The sequence below is a fragment of the Schistocerca nitens genome, chromosome 10 (assembly GCF_023898315.1).
Source record: "Schistocerca nitens isolate TAMUIC-IGC-003100 chromosome 10, iqSchNite1.1, whole genome shotgun sequence".
Taxonomy (NCBI): Eukaryota; Metazoa; Arthropoda; class Insecta; order Orthoptera; family Acrididae; genus Schistocerca; species Schistocerca nitens.
In genome coordinates, this window is record NC_064623.1 from 130,721,730 (window position 1) to 130,739,395 (window position 17,666).

The window sequence follows — 17,666 nt, forward strand, 5'->3', positions numbered from 1 at the left end:
CGTTCGACAATATAAAATGGTGCAAGCTGATAGAGATTCTGAAAAAAGTGGGGGTAAGCTATAGGGAGAGACGGGTCATATACAATATGTACAACAACCAAGAGGGAATAATAAGAGTGGACGATCAGGAACGAAGTGCTTGTATTAAGAAGGATGTAAGACAAGGCTGTAGCCTTTCACCCCTACTCTTCAATCTGTACATCGAGGAAGCAATGATGGAAATAAAAGAAAGGTTCAGGAGTGGAATTAAAATACAAGGTGAAAAGATATCAATGATACAATTCGCTGATGACATTGCTATCCTGAGTGAAAGTGAAGAAGAATTAAATGATCTGCTTAACGGAATGAACAGTCTAATGAGTACACAGTATGGTTTGAGAGTAAATCGGAGAAAGACGAAAGTAATGAGAAGTAGTAGAAATGAGAACAGCGAGAAACTTAACATCAGGATTGATGGTCACGAAGTCAATGAGGTTAAGCAATTCTGATACCTAGGAAAGTAAAATAACCAATGATGGAAGGAGCAAGGAGGACATCAAAAGCAGACTCGCTATGGCAAAAAAGGCATTTCTGGCCAAGAGAAGTCTACTAATATCAAATACCGGCCTTAATTTGAGGAAGAAATTTCTGAGGATGTACGTCTGGAGTACAGCATTGTATGGTAGTGAAACATGGACTGTGGGAAAACCGGAACAGAAGAGAATCGAAGCATTTGAGATGTGGTGCTACAGACGAATGTTGAAAATTAGGTGGACTGATAAGGTAAGGAATGAGGAGGTTCTACGCAGAATCGGAGAGGAAAGGAATATGTGGAAAACACTGACAAGGAGACGGGACAGGATGATAGGACATCTGCTAAGACATGAGGGAATGACTTCCATGGTACTAGAGGGAGCGGTAGAGGGCAAAAACTATAGAGGAAGACAGAGACTGGAATACGTCAAGCAAATAATTGAGGACGTAGGTTGCAAGTGTTACTCTGAGATGAAGAGGTTAGCACAGGAAAGGAATTCGTGGCGGGCCGCATCAAACCTCAAAATCACTCAATGAGGCTGCGTTGAGAGTATTTGTAATCCTGCTGAAAGCGACGATGTGAGGCTGAGCTCAGTTGAATTACGCCAAGTTCGACGCTTCGCACACGGAAAGCGCTGCTGTCAACTCGCGGCCCAGACACTGTCTGCAGGATTACCGCGCATCAGCTCCCCGGAATGACTCGCCGCCAGGAGACACCCCTGCCGAACCCGAACGTCGGGAAGACACGGAAAGCGGAGAGGACGGCGGTCTGCGGCTGTCGCTGCCCACCGTCACGTCTCACACCGCTGCGTCCCAGTTTGATTCCGAGAGAAACACTCAGAATTAAAGCTTTCCTCAAGTATACATCACATTACAATAACTTTACATTCATCACTGTCATTTTGTGGCCTCTCTAGACGTGAACTACACAATATTACGTAAGATATGAACGAGAATCGTGCTCACATTCGGGTTTTAGCACACAGAAAGTACGCTAAGTAAAGTTGTTGTTGTTGTTGTGGTCTTCAGACCAGAGACTGGTTTGATGCCGCTCTCCATGCTACTCTATCCTATGTAACTTCTTCATCCCCAAGTACCTACTGCAGCCTGCATGTTTCTGATTCTGCTTAGTGTATCCATCTCTTGGTCTCCCGGCCGGCCGGTGTGGCCGAGCGGTTCTAGGCGCTTCAGTTTGGAACCGCGCAACCGCTACGGTCGCAGGTTCGAATCCTGCCTCGGGCATGGATGTGTGTGATGTCCTTAGGTTAGTTAGGTTTAAGTAGTTCTAAGTTCTAGGGGACTGATGAACTCAGATGTTAAGTCCCATAGTTATCAGAGCCATTTGAACCATTTGAATCTTGGTCTCCCTCTACGATTTTTACCCTCCACGCTGCCCTCCAGTACTAAATTGGTGATCCCTTGATGCCTCAGAACATGTCTTACCAACCGATCCCTACTTCTATCAAGTTGTGCCGCAAATTCCTCTTCTCCCCAATTCTATTCAATACCTCCTCATTAGGTACGTGACCTACCCATCTAATTTTAGGCATTCTTCTCTAGCTCCACATTTCGAAAGCTTCTATCCTCTTCTTGCCTAAACTGTTTCACTTCCACACATGGCTACACTCCCTACAAATACTTTCAGGAAAGACTCCCTGACGCTTACCGTAAATCTATACTCGATGTAGCAAATTTCTCTTCTCCAGACAAGCTTTCCTTGCCATTGACAGTCTACACTTTATATCCTCTCTACTTCGACGATCATTAGTTCTGTTGCTCCCCAAGTAGCAAAACTCATCTTCTACTTCAAGTGTCTCATTTTCTAATCTAATTCTCTCAGCATTAATTCGACTACAATCTATTATCCTCGTTTTGCTTTTGCCGATGTTCATCTTATATCCTCTTTCCAAGACACTATCCATTCCGTTCAACTCCCCTTCCAGGTCCTTTTATGTCTCTGATAGAATCAAAATGTCATCGGCAAACCTCAAAGTTTCTATTTCTTCTCCATGGAATTTAATTCCTACTCCAAATTTTTCTTTTGTTCCCTTTGCTTCTTTCTCAATATACAATATACAAATAAAGTCATACGAATACATGTGGCAAGCTTAGAAAGAGCATCCCTCCGTCCTCCACTCATTTGTGCTTTTAGATTTCACATAGCGTGTAGCATTTGATTTTTATTTAGCAATTTTAGCAATCCCCATTTGCATAAACAATGAACTAATGATTAAATACCATTAAACTTTCAATATTCATCATCTGGAATAGCTAGTAACGGAACTGAATAACTCATACTGCCTTTCTATTACATTCAGCCGTGGCAAATTCAGAATAATGACACATTTCCCCTACGATACTGTTATAAAATCGGCTGTACTTTTAGATTAACTAATATAAAAGAAATGTGACTTCTATAGTTTTTACTGACACTCTCAGCTTTCATGTGATACCCCATATTCTATGGCAGTTAAAATAGTAGCCATTAATTTTCTATTGCCTATCACAATATCCATAATCACAAATACTGGTAACTCTTCTCATATTTATTGAAAAACAAACTCGTATCGTCGACACAATTTCCGTCGTGTCTTTGTTTCTCTTTCTGTGTATTTAGAGGGCGTCAACAGTCGTACTAGAATCAGCTCTCTGTAGCTGCCGGTATACGCCTCAGGCCGTAGTTTCCCCCACCACTTTGCGCTGTTCTTGCCTGCTCAAGGCTCGCTGCTGCTTTAAGTAAAACATACCAGCATCCCCTCATCAGCTCGTAATTTCATTTAAGACAATTTCATTCGATGTCATTTCATTTCCGAAATACTTGAGGTAAACGGCTTAGCTGAGGCAGAAACTACGTATTGGGCAGAACGAAGTGAAAATTCATTTTTGAAACAGATATTATCCACTTTAGCAAGATAGATTAATTTACACTAGCCACTTTCCTTTATAGCTTGTTGAAATAAAATGACTCATGTAATTGTAGCCGGCCGGGGTGGCCGAGCGGTTCTAGGCGCTACAGTCTGGAACCGCGAGACCGCTACGGTTGCAGGTTCGAATCCTGCCTCGGGCATGGATGCGTGTTATGTTCTTAGGTTAGTTCGGTTTAAGTAGTTCTAAGTTCTAGGGGACTGATGAACTCAGAAGTTAAGTCCCATAGTGCTCAGAGCCATTTGAACCATGTAATTGTATTTGTTTATAAAATTACAGGATACTCAACAGCGTGCACGTGTCGAAGACATTTCGACGGAGAAGACACTTTTTCTCCTCCATCATGTCTTGCAGAAGCACTAGTTGGCTCATCTGCGTCTTTATGGCAGTAGCCATAGCAGCTGACTACAGTGGCTCGAAGTCCAAGACAGGTAAAAAATTTACTTTTTTCAATTGATACACACTGAAGCGCCAAAGAAACTGCTATACGCATGTGTATTCAAATACACAGATATGTAAACTGACAGAATACGGCACTGCGACCGGCAACGCCTGTATGAGACAAATGTCGGGTGCAGATGTAAGATCGGCTGCTGCTGCTATGATGGCAAGATTTAGGTGAGTTTGAACGTCACGTTATAGACGGAGCATAAGCGATGGGACACAGCATCTCCGAGGTAGCGATGACTTGGGAATTTTCCCGTACGACCATTTAGAGAGTGTACAGTGAATATCAGGAATGCAGTAAAGCTTCAAATCTCCGACATCGATGCGCCAGGCAAAAGGTCCTACAAGAACGGGACCAACGACGACTGAAGAAAATCGTTCAAAGTGACAAAAGTGCAACTCTTTCACAAATTGCTGCAGTTTTCAATGCTGCACCACCAACAAGTGCCAGCGTGCGAACCATTCAACTACACATCGTCGATATGGGCTTTCGGAGCCGAAGGCCCACTCGTGTACCCTTGATGACTGCACGACACAAAGCCTTACGCCTCGCCTGGGCCCTTCAACACCGACATTGGACTGTTGATGACTGTAAACATGTTGACTAGTCGGACAAGTCTCGTTTCAAATTATATCAAATGGATGGACGTGCACGGGAATGCAGACAACCTTATGAGTCCATGGATCCTGCATGTCTGTAGGGGTCTGTTCAAGCTGTTGGAGGCTCTGCAACGGTGTAGAGCGTGTGCAGTTGGAGTGATTGGGACCCCTGATACGTCTAGATGTGACTGACAAGTGACACGTACGTAAGCATCCTGTCTCATCATTTGCATCCATTCATTTCCATTGTGCATTCCTACGGATTTGGGCAATTCCAGCAGCACAATGCGGCACCCTAGACGTCCTGAATTGCTACAGAGTGGCTCCAGAAACGCACTTCTGAGTTTAAACACTTCCGCTGCTTCCAAACTCCCCAGACATGAACATTTTGGGCATATGTGGGATGCCTTGTGACGCGCTGTTCGGAAGAGATCTCCAATCCCTCGTACTCTTACAGATTCATGGACACCCCTGCATGATTCATAGTGTCAGTTCCCTCCAGCACTACTTCCGACGTTGGTGGAGTCTAGATGCGATTCTGACAAGTGACACGTACGTAAGAATCTTACTTCAGAACTCGGCGTTCTCACAGGGGCTATCTACAATATTAGTAGCAGTTTCTTTGGCTCTTCAGTCTATATACCGGTATGATAATGATTAACAGATTTATAGTAAATGAAGCTCAGCTTGGATTCAGGACAAATGCAGGAACCCGCGAGGCAATACTGACCCTACAGCTTCTCATAGTAGATACGTTAAGGAAAGGCGAACATATGTTTAAAGCGTTTGTATAATCAGAGGAAGCTTTTGACAATGTTGACTGAATGCTCTCTTTGAAATTCCATAGGGGCAGGGGTAAAATACAGGCTGCGAAAGGCTATTTACAATTTTTACAGAAACCAGATAGCAGTTATAAGATTCGAGTGACACGAAAAGGAAGCAGTGGTGGGGAAGCGACTGAGACAGGGTTGTAACCTATCACTGATGTTATGCAACCTGTATGTTGACCAAGCAGTAAAGGATACAAAAGAAAAATCTGGAGTAGGACATAATCCATGGAGAAGAAGTAAAAACTTTGAGGTTTGCCGATGGCATTGTAATCAGATGAACGGAATGGTCAGTGCCTTCAGAGGGGGATATAAGATGAACATCAACAAAAGCATTACGAGGATAATGGAATGTAGTCGTATTAAGTCAAGTGATGCTGAGGGAATTAGATTACGAAACGAGACACTTCAAGCAGAAGATGGATTTTGCTATGTAGGAAAAAAATAACTCATGACAATTAAGCTACGAAGGATAAAAAATGCAGACTGGCAATGGCAAGAAAAGCGTTTCTGAAGAACAGGCATTTGTTAACATCGAGTATAGATTTAAGTGTCAGGAAGTCCTTTCTGAAAGTACAATCCTGGAAATTGAAATAAGAACACCGTGAATTCATTGTCCCAGGAAGGGGAAACTTTATTGACACATTCCTGGGGTCAGATACATCACATGATCACACTGACAGAACCACAGGCACATAGACACAGGCAACAGAGCATGCACAATGTCGGCACTAGTACAGTGTATATCCACCTTTCGCAGCAATGCAGGCTGCTATTCTTCCATGGAGATGATCGTAGAGATGCTGGATGTAGTCATGTGGAACGGCTTGCCATGCCATTTCCACCTGGCGCCTCAGTTGGACCAGCGTTCGTGCTGGACGTGCAGACCGCGTGAGACGACGCTTCATCCAGTCCCAAACATGCTCAATGGGGGACAGATCCGGAGATCTTGCTGGCCAGGGTAGTTGACTTACACCTTCTAGAGCACGTTGGGTGGCACGGGATACATGCGGACGTGCATTGTCCTGTTGGAACAGCAAGTTCCCTTGCCGGTCTAGGAATGGTAGAACGATGGGTTCGATGACGGTTTGGATGTACCGTGCACTATTCAGTGTCCCCTCGACGATCACCAGTGGGGTACGGCCAGTGTAGGAGATCGCTCCCCACACCATGATGCCGGGTGTTGGCCCTTTGTGCCTCGGTCGTATGCAGTCCTGATTGTGGCGCTCACCTGCACGGCGCCAAACACGCATACGACCATCATTGGCATCAAGGCAGAAGCGACTCTCATCGCTGAAGACGACACGTCTCCATTCGTCCCTCCATTCACGCCTGTCGCGACACCACTGGAGGCGGGCTGCACGATGTTGGGGCGTGAGCGGAAGACGGCCTAACGGTGTGCGGGACCGTAGCCCAGCTTCATGGAGACGGTTGCAAATGGTCCTCGCCGAGACCCCAGGAGCAACAGTGTCCCTAATTTGCTGGGAAGTGGCGGTGCGGTCCCCTACGGCACTGCGTAGGATCCTACGGTCTTGGCGTGCATCCGTGCGTCGCTGCGGTCCGGTCCCAGGTCGACGGGCACGTGCACCTTCCGCCGACCACTGGCGACAACATCGATGTACTGTGGAGACCTCACGCCCCACGTGTTGAGCAATTCGGCGGTACGTCCACCCGGCCTCCCGCATGCCCACTATACGCCCTCGCTCAAAGTTCGTCAACTGCACATACGGTTCACGTCCACGCTGTCGCGGCATGCTACCAGTGTTAAAGACTGCGATGGAGCTCCGTATGCCACGGCAAACTGGCTGACACTGACGGCGGCGGTGCACAAATGCTGCGCAGCTAGCGCCATTCGACGGCCAACACCGCGGTTCCTGGTGTGTCCGCTGTGCCGTGCGTGTGATCATTGCTTGTACAGCCCTCTCGCAGTGTCCGGAGCAAGTATGGTGGGTCTGACACACCGGTGTCAATGTGTTCTTTTTTCCATTTCCAGGAGTGTATTTTGAAAGGAGTGTAGCAATCTATGGAAGTCAAACATGGCCAATAAATGGTTTAGACAACAAGAGAACGAAGCTTTTGAAATGTGGTGCTACAGAAGAATGCTGTAGATTAGATGGGTAGATCACGTAACTGATGAGGAGGTACTGAATAGAGCTGGGGATAATAGAAATTTGTGGCACAACTTGACTACAAGAAGGGATCGGTTGAAAGGATTCATTCTGAGGCATCACCAGTTTGGTACCAGTGGAAAGCAAGGGGACGGGGGGGGAGGCGGGTAAAAATCATAGAGGGAGACCAATAGGTGACTACTACAGTAAGCATATTCTGAAGGATGTAGATTGCAGTAGTTACTCGAAGCTGAAGAGACTTGCACAGGATAGAGTATCATGGAGAGCTGCATCAAACCAGTCTTTGGACTGAAGACCAAAACAACGACAGCAGTAAGTGATATAATACAGGTCCAATATTTTCTCATTGAGATTTATGTGAATTTCTTTTTTAGGATCTGATCATGCCGTCACAGTCAATAGTTTAAGAATCGACAATCCTGAGAAGTATTTACTCTCCATTTTTCTTAGAGACATTTTATGGTTCAAGATATTCATTTGATGCTGACTTATCTCATTAGGTTAGTCTTACCTCTTGATTTAACAACTTCTTTGCCTACAGTCTAATAACATTGTAAATGTGAACGAACTGTAGAACATCATTCACTTTCAGTATATCACTGCTTTTGATGCTGTACACTACACTAGTTGGGATGACATTTACTTGCTGTATACAATTTCCATAGATCATTACAGCGAACTCGTCACTGAGAATTACGTGTGCAACCGATGTCAGTATAGAACGCCAGCAAACAATAACACTGAAGACGCTACTGTCTTACGAACGCAGTGCTAACATTCATGCATTGCGAACTCTTCCAACATTACGGTTGCACATGTACATCCTAAGCAGTGACTCAATAATAACCACCTTAAGTACACAATAATTACATAGCCAAATTGAAAATACAAAGCTGATCACGGCAATAATTTATTTTGTACTGTTGTTGTTGTTGTTGTGGTCTTCAGTCCTGAGACTGGTTTGATGCAGCTCTCCATGCTACTCTATCCTGTGCAAGCTTCTTCATCTCCCCGTACCTACCGCAACCTACATCCATCTGAATCTGCTTAGTGTATTCATCTCTTGGTCTCCCTCTACGATTTTTACCCTCCACGCTGCACTGCAATACTAAATTGGTGATAGCTTGATGCCTCAGAACATGTCCTACCAACCGAGCCCTTCTTTTAGTCAAGTTGTGCCACAAACTCCTCTTCTCCCCAATTCTATTCAATACCTCCTCATTAGTTATGTGATCTACCAATCTAATCTTCAACATTCTGCTGTAGCACCACATTTCGAAAGCTTCTATGCTCCTCTTGTGCAAACTATTTATCGTCCATGTTTCACTTCCATACATTGCTACACTCCATACAAATACTTTCAGTCGCGACTTCCTGGCACTTAAATCTACACTCGATGTTAACAAATTTCTCTTCTTCAGAAATGCTTTCCTTGCCATTGCCAGTCTATCCTCTCTACTTCGACCGTCATCATTTATTTTGCTCCCCAAATAGTAAAACTATTTTAAGCGCCTCATTTCCTAATCTAATTCCCTCAGCATCGCCCGACTTATTCGACTACATTCCGTTATCCTAGTTTTGCTTTTGTTGATGTTCATCTTATATCCTCCTTTCAAGACACTGTTCATTCCGTTCAACTGCTCTTCCAAGTCCAGTGCTGTCTCTGACATAATTACAATGTCATCGGCGTACCTCAAAGTTTTTATTTCTTCTCCATGGGTTTTAATACCTACTCCGAATTTTCCTTTTGTTTGCTTTACTGCTTGCTCAATATTCAGATTGAACAACATTGGGGCTACAACCCTGTCCCACTCCCTTCCCAACCACTGCTTCCCTCTCATGCCCCTCGACTCTTATAAGTGCCATCTGGTTTCTGTACAAATTGTAAATAGCTTTTCGCTCACCGTATTTTACCCCTGCCACCTTCAGAATTTGAAAGAGAGTATTCCAGTCAACATTGTCAAAAGCTTTCTCTAAGTCTACAAATGCTAGAAACGTAGGTTTGCCTTTCCTTAATCTCTCTTCTAAGATACGTCGTAGGGTCAGTACTGCCTCACCCGTTCCAATATTTCTACGGAATCCAAACTGATCTTCCCCGAGGTCGGCTTCTACCAGTTTTTTCCATTCGTCTGTAAAGAATTCGCTTTAGTATTTTGCAGCTGTGACTTATTAAACTGATAGTTCGGTAATTTTCACATGTTTCAACACCTGCTTTCTTTGGGATTGGGATTATTATATTCTTCATGAAGTCTGAGGGTATTTCACCAGTCTCATATATTTTTCTCACCAGATGGTAGAGTTTTGTCAGGACTGGCTCTCCCAAGAATGTCAGTAGTTCTAATGGAATGTTGTCTACTCCCGGGTCCTTGTTCCGACTTAGGTCTTTCAGTGCTCTGCAAACTCTTCACGCAGTATCATATCTCCCATTTCATCTTCATCTACATCCTCTTCCATTTCCATAATATTGCCCTGAAGTACATCGCCCTTGTATAGACACTCTATATACTCCTTCCACCTCTCTGCTTTCCCTTCTTTGCTTAGAACTGGGTTTCCATCTGAGCTCTTGATATTCATGCAAGTGGTTCTCTTTTTCTCCAAAGGTCTCTTTAATTTTTCTGTAGGCAATATCTATCTTACCCCTAGTGAGATAAGCCTCTACATCCTTACATTTGTCCTCTAGCCATCCCTGCTTAGCCATTTTGCACTTCCTGCTTCATTTACTGCATTTTTATATCTTCTCCTTTCATCAATTAAATTCAAAATTTCTTCTGTTACCCAAGGATTTCTACTAGCCCTCGTCTTTTTACCTACTTTAGCCTCTGCTGCCTTCACTACTTCATCCCTCAAAGCTACCCATACTTCTTCTACTGTATTTCTTTCACCCATTCTTGTCAATTATTCCCTTATGCTCTCCCTGAAACTCTCTACAACCTCTGGTTCTTTCAGTTTATCCAGGTCCCATCTCCTCAAATTCACACCTATTTGCAGTTTCTTCAGTTTTAATCTACAATTCATAATCAATAGATTGTGGACAGAGTCCACATCTGCCCCTGGAAATGTCTTACAATTTAAAACCTGCTTCGTAAATTTCTGTCTTACTATTTTATAATCTATCTGATACCTTCTAGTATCTCCAGGCTTTTTCCATGTATACAATCTTCTTTCATGATTCTTGAACTAAGTGTTAGCTATGATTAAGTTATGCTCTGTGCAAAATTCTAGCAGGCGGCTTCCTCTTTCATTTCTTGCCTCCAATCCATATTCACCTCCCTTTTCCTGCTATCGAATTCCAGTCACCTACGACTATTAAATTTTCGTCTCCCTTCACTATCTGAATAATTTCTTTTATCTCATACATTTCATCAATTTCTTTGTCATCGGCAGAGCTAGTTGGCATATAAACTTGTACTACTGTAGTAGGCGTGGGCTTCGTGTCTATCTTGCCCACAATAATGCGTTCATTATGCTGTTTGTAGTAGCTTACCCGGACTCCTATTTTTTATTCATTATTAAACATACTCCTGCATTACCGCTATTTGATTTTGCATTTATGACCTTGTATTCACCTGACCAAAAGTCTTGTTCCTCCTGCCACCGAACTTCACTAATTCCCACTATATCTAACTTTAACCTATCCATTTCCCGCCCGCATCTCGTGGTCGTGCGGTAGCGTTCTCGCTTCCCACGCCCGGGTTCCCGGGTTCGATTCCCGGCGGGGTCAGGGATTTTCTCTGCCTCGTGATGGCTGGGTGTTGTGTGCTGTCCTTAGGTTAGTTAGGTTTAAGTAGTTCTAAGTTCTAGGGGACTTATGACCACAGCAGTTGAGTCCCATAGTGCTCAGAGCCATATCCATTTCCCTTTTTAAATTTTCTAACCTACCTGCCCGATTAAGGGATCTGACATTCCACGCTCCGATCCATAGAACGCCAGTTTTCTTTCTCCTGATAACGACGTCCTCTTGAGTAGTCCCCGCCCGGAGATCCAAATGGGGGACTATTGTACCTCTGGAATATTTTACCCAAGAGGACGCCATCATCATTTAATCATACAGTAAAGCTGCATGTCCTCGGGAAAAATTACGGCTGTAGTTTCCCCTTGCTTTCAGCCGTTCGCATTACCAGCACAGCAAGGCCGTTTTGATTAATGTTACAAGGCCAGATCAGTCAATCATCCAGACTGTTGCCATTGCAACTACTGTAAAGGCCGCTGCCCCGCTTCAGGAACCACACGTTTGTCTGGCCTCTCAACAGATACCCCTCCGCTGTGGTTGCACCTGCGGTACGGCTATCTGTATCGCCGAGGCACGCAAGCCTCCCCACCAACGGCAAGGTCCATGGTTCATGGGGGAAGGGGGGGGGGGTATTTTGCACTCGTGTTTACAAATTCACGAATGGAGTACAAGAAGCTATCATACAGGAAGAGTTGCATTTAGGTAATGCCTTCTCTGTTTCTGACACATTTGTGTCCAGTCGGTACAGAATTGTGGTACTATTACATCTAAAGTCTTCATTCACCAGCGGCAGATTTTCGTGTGTGTAGTATGTGCCTTTACTGTGGCTCACGTGGACTTTTGCTTTCATACAGATCATAGTTCGTGACAACATTCCTGATAAATTGTGAAACAATGTGAAGAATTCTCAACTGTTAACAGAATCTTCCTTCGATTCTTGGTAGAACTACATTATAATAAATGAAAAGCACCAGTTTGCTTTAGTTTATCTGTTCTTTTATAGAACTAAAGCAAACTGCTGCTTTTCATTTATTAATTCTCAACTGTCTACACGATTCGCACCAAGAGGTCCTTGGACTTATTTTACAAATTATTCTACTCACTATTTTCTACATAATGAAGATTATTTGAAAAAGAAAAGTTTTTCCTTAAAAATTATTTAAGCACCACACAGTGGAATGCACACTTTATGACTCCCTGATCACTAACGATATAAAATCAATGAAAAACCAAAATCCATCAGCTATCTTGTTCAGAATGTGAAGTATGATTTGTTTCATGTTTTGTTTTTAACCTGATGAACTTTTTGCGATGACCTTACCGTACGTAAGTTCTTCCAGATTTTTCTTGCCAGGGAGAATCTGAATGTCGTTGATGTACGTATGTTGGTTGAAAGGGAGCTTACAGTTAACATGATGGAAAACAGGGAAAGGAAGTTACTGGTGTACGCATCTGACACATTATTAATCACCATATGCGTCTCATCTGTAAGGAAATAATTGAATTCACAGTTTCATAACGTTGCTGTGAGCGGGTTGCTACCAGAAATTGGAAACAAAAGGGAAGACACGACGGAACACAAAAATACATAACTCCCTTGTCTCATGCCACATAGCGTCGGTTTCAGCGAGACGAGATGTCAGAAGTGTAGCTGATGAGCCACTGACGCTATATTGTTGAGCGTTTGCTAGTAGCAGTTCGTGACCAACACAGAGCGCCAGTCAAATCACAGCATGTACCTACTGCCAACCAATCTCTGGTCAGGCTCTCTGAGGTATCATTCACAGCTGTAAAGACGAACATCCTTAGGAAAGCCAAACTGTCTTTTTCATTAATTATTACAAAACATTCTTCTCGTATGAATTAGTCATTCGATTAATTTTGAAAAGATATTAAGAATCGAGACGAGTCGGTAAGCTGAGGTCCACATAGGTGTTGTACTTTTCGTGTGGTCGTCTTGCGAAACCCGAGAGGTACTCAGGAGTAACACTGCGTTTATTGCCTCAGTGAGGTTCAAACGCTGATTGTGATGTGTCGGGATATCACTTCTTCACACATTGATTGTTGCTGATGTTTCTGTTAAACTTCAGCCTACTCTTCATGATTACTAAATTGTGGTCTGAGTCCATCTGCTCCTGATTATGCCTTACAGGCCAATAACTGATTCGAAATTACTGCCCCACAGTGACGTAATCCGGCTGGTGTCTGCCCGTGCCTCCAGGGCCTCCCCCAGTATACATGTCTGTCTTCTGTACTTACAGTTACTGATTGAATTTTATTGCAGAACTCAGTTGGTCTTACTCTGCTCTCATTTCTTCCAACAAACCCGTATCCTTGTGTAAGCCTGTCTCCCGTTCCTTCATATACTCGTAGTACTTCGCTCTAATCCCGCTCTGTTACAAATGTTTCATGGTCCTTCACACACACAGTTACCCGTTCAGTATCCTCTTAGACTCTCTCCGCGTCTTCATCTTCTGCCAGTGATGTCGACACGTATAGCTGAACTATCGTTGTTAGCGTCCCCAGATCACTGTCGACTCTGATGAAAGTCCTGTCTCTCAACTGCTCACAGCAGCTCACTCTCTGCCCTAACTTCTTGTTTGTAGTGAGTCCTGCTACAGCTATACCATTTTCTACTGCAGTTGACGTATCCTACATTCATCTGAGCAGAAATCTTTCCTTCCATTGTCCTTTACTGAGCCCCGCTATAGCTACGAAGATTGTTCAATAAGTAATGCCCGACATTTTTGTAAAAAAGCTATTAATAAACATAGACCAATAGTAATTAAAGACATTTTGACAAAAGGAATCATACCCAGTGACTGGAAACAAGCATTGATCCACCCTCTCCATAAAAAAGGAGATAAAACAGACACCAACAACTACAGAGGCGTATCCTTGTTACCAGTGACATACAAAATACTTTCTAAAGCACTTTTAAATAGAATAGAGGAACAAGCAGGACCTAATATAGGAGATTATCAAACAGGATTTAGAAGAGGTAGATCATGTGCAGAACAGATTCTTAATTTGAAAACAATTTTGAGAGTGAGAGATATACAAAATAAAAATACAGTAGGTACTTTCGTAGACTTCAAGAAGGCCTACGACTCAGTAGACAGACAAACACTATTCCAGATACTTTATTAATCAGGGGTAGATGAAAACACCAGAAGACTTGTTGAACAAACGCTCACAGATACAACATCAAGAATTAAGTTTCAAGGCGAAATTTCTGAACCATTCAAAATCAAAACAGGAGTTCGACAAGGTGACGGACTGTCCCAAATTCTCTGTAACTTGGTTTTAGATAAAGTAGTAAAAACATGGGAAAACACATTAAAAAACAGAGGCAAAAAGGGTATAAGCATGGGCCAAGGAAAGAACAAATTTGAAGTAAAATGTTTAGCCTTTGCGGATGATATGGCATTGATAACTGAAAACCGAACAGACGCAACAGTTATGCTTGATATGTTACACGAGATTGCTGAAAAGACTGGGCTAAAATATCCTACGAAAAAACCGAGTATATAGAACACAGACATAATACAGAAAAGTTTATGAAAACAAAGTATGGAAAAATTAAAAGAGTTGATAGATTCAAATACGTGGGGGAGTGGATCCAAGCCAATGGACTGGATAACACAACAAATAAAGAAAGAATAAAAAAGTTGGAATTTGCATATAAATTAACACAAAACTACTACAATAAGAAATCAATATCCATACAAGCAAAGATTAAACATTATAATTCAGTGATTAGGACACAAGCAACATATGGATCAGAGTGCCTAACATTGAATAAGAAAGGCGAATTAAGAGAACTAGAAAAAAGAGAGAGAAAAATATTAAGAAAAATTCTAGGTTCTGAGAAAAACAAGGAAAATCGGTGGATTAAAAGGAGAAATGAAGACCTATACAAAAATACAGAAAAGATCACAGATACAATAAGGAAGAGACGGCTAAAATTTTATGGACATTTAAAAAGAATGGAAGAGACACGGTTTACAAAGAAAATTTTTAATTACGTTAGTAAGCTGAAAAAAACAGTAGGATGGACAGAAGCAGTAAAGAAAGACACCAACAAAATAGGTGTTACAGAAGAAATAATATGTGACAGGAATAACTTTAGGCTACTTATAGAAAACGCAAACTATGAAGAAGATGCGCCAAAACCTCGACCCGAGAGAGTGTGGACAGATGAGCAGAGACGAGCAGTTGGCGAGAAAATGAAGAAGTACTGGGAAGAACGGAAGAAAAAGAAACACCATAAGTCTTAAGTTGTATGCGGTCCATAGCTGGCCAGTTTCATAATAATAAAAAAACATAGACCAACGTCCTTGTTGGTTCTTCACATTTGATGTTTGTTCTGTGCGCCGGTGAAATTTCGCACAGTTGTGGCAGGTGGTAGAGCAGTACTACAGCGTCAAAGTGGCGTCTACATACGACTCACGTTACATGCAGCGTGCTGTTATTGAATTCTTGTGTATAGGAAAATAAAACCATAGTGAACATCCAAAAACATTTGTGTGCAGTATATGACGGTGCTGCAGTTGATAGGAGTACAGTTGCCGCACAGTATGAAGCGCGATTTCACGCATTGCGCGACCCCTCCCGCCGAAAGTTCAAGTCCTCCCTCGGGCGTGGGTGTATGTGTTATTCTTAGCATAAATTAGTTTAAGTTAGTTTCAGTAGTGTGTAAGTCTAGGAATAGATGAGCTCAGCAGCTTGGTCGCTTAGGAATTCATATACATTTGAACATCTTGAGTACAGTTGGGCGACAGGTAAAGAAAGTTACAGTCTCAGGAAATGAAAAAGCAGATCTGCCACGCTCGGGACGTCCTGTCACAGCCACTGCTCCAGACATGCTGAATGGTGCGGATGCCATTATTCGTGCCAACCGGCGCATCTCAACTCGACAATTTCCTATACAGTTGTCGGCCATCATTGGAAGTGCGTCTGAAATGATCGAGACTCTCGGATATTCAAAGAGGTGCTCACGATGGGTTCCACGAATGCTCACAGCGGACTACAAGATTCACAGAAAGGCCATTTCATCTGCATTGGTGGAGCGTTTTGAGACCGACAGAGAAGCTTTTCTGTCACGGATCGTTTCGGGGGACGAAAGCTGGGTGCACCACTTTGCACTGGAAACAAGAAGGTAGTTCATGAGTGGCATCATCTTCATTCACCACAAAAGAAGAAAATTCAAGACAGCCCCATCCGCCAAAAAAGTCATGGTGACATTGTGATGACATTCTCGTGCATGTGATGCCAAGAGGGTCAACCATCAATTCAGAGGCATACGTGAGGACTCTGAATAAACTCAAGAACAGTTTCGGACGTATTAGATCGGACAAGAACCCAGCAGAAATCTTGCTCAAACACGATAATGCACGCCCACACACAAGTCTGAGAACCCGGGAACACATCGCCAAATTGGGTTGGACATCACTGCCTCATCCACGCTACAGTCCAGTCCTGGCATCCTTGGACTTCCATGTTCGCGCCGCTTAAAGATTCAGTACGGGGAATACACTTTGAAGATTCGAGTGTGTCAGTCACGCAGTAAAACATGGCTACGCCTACAGGACAAGAGTTTTTACCACCAGGGAATACATGCTCTTCCACAAAGTTGGCCATAAAACGTGATGTAGACTACGTAGAAAAATAGGAAATGGACGAAGCATATTGATGTATATTGTCACCAAATTCTGACTCTTACCAATAAATGTGTTCTGAGAAAAATGTGGTTCAGTATTTATCGAACGACCCTTGTAGACCGCGCCCTTGCATTTCCCTTTTCAGGTTTTCTAGCTTCGCTACCGCATTAACATTTCTTACATTCTACGCTCCGGCGAATAACCATTTCGTTGAGTATGGTATTCGATGTTTTTCTCATTGTCACCGTGTGATTGGCAGTCCACTACCAGAGAAAAGTATGGAGAACTAATCCGATATCTTTTCCCAATGGAAAGTTCATCACGATGACATATGTGTGACTTACACATTACGTGACCTTAATGCAGTGGTTACCACTGCCTCCCGCATCCGCATGCCGTTACTCTTTGGCGGCTGGGTACGGGTTTGACGAACCTGGCACCGCTGAGCTACTGCCGCCACTACTCCCCTGCAGTCCTGGGCCCTGCTCTGCCAGAGCGCAAAACGCGCTGGGATATTGGTGATCGTACGTCGTCTGTCTGAATCTGTAGGACGACACAGTCCTCTGTTACAACCACGTACTACCAGTTTTGCAGCATGCGGACCGCTTAGCGTAGACAGCGTTCCGTTTCTATAAAGAGGTGACTAATATTTTCCCGGGTGAGCTTACAAACATAATAAAGTCAAATGGAAACAGTACGTGTGACGTTATACGCGCATTTTTGATCAGGGTAGTACAAATCAAGAATCTGACTTCGCCGAGGCAAAGTATTTTGAAAGATCACCAGATATTATTACTAATAATTGCTAATTAACAGAGATATTTAGGTTACG

General features: G+C 43.2%; 1 protein-coding gene across 1 annotated transcript in view; it reads left to right on the forward strand.

The window, feature by feature from the left end:
• Nucleotides 1–17,666, forward strand: part of LOC126209931 (poly [ADP-ribose] polymerase tankyrase-1-like) — an 84,909-nt gene that overhangs the window by 34,594 nt on the left and 32,649 nt on the right. The window contains exon 3 of the mRNA XM_049939049.1: nucleotides 3,718–3,869. Within this exon, the coding sequence (XP_049795006.1) occupies nucleotides 3,718–3,869 (152 nt within the window). The remainder of the gene's footprint in view (nucleotides 1–3,717; nucleotides 3,870–17,666) is intronic.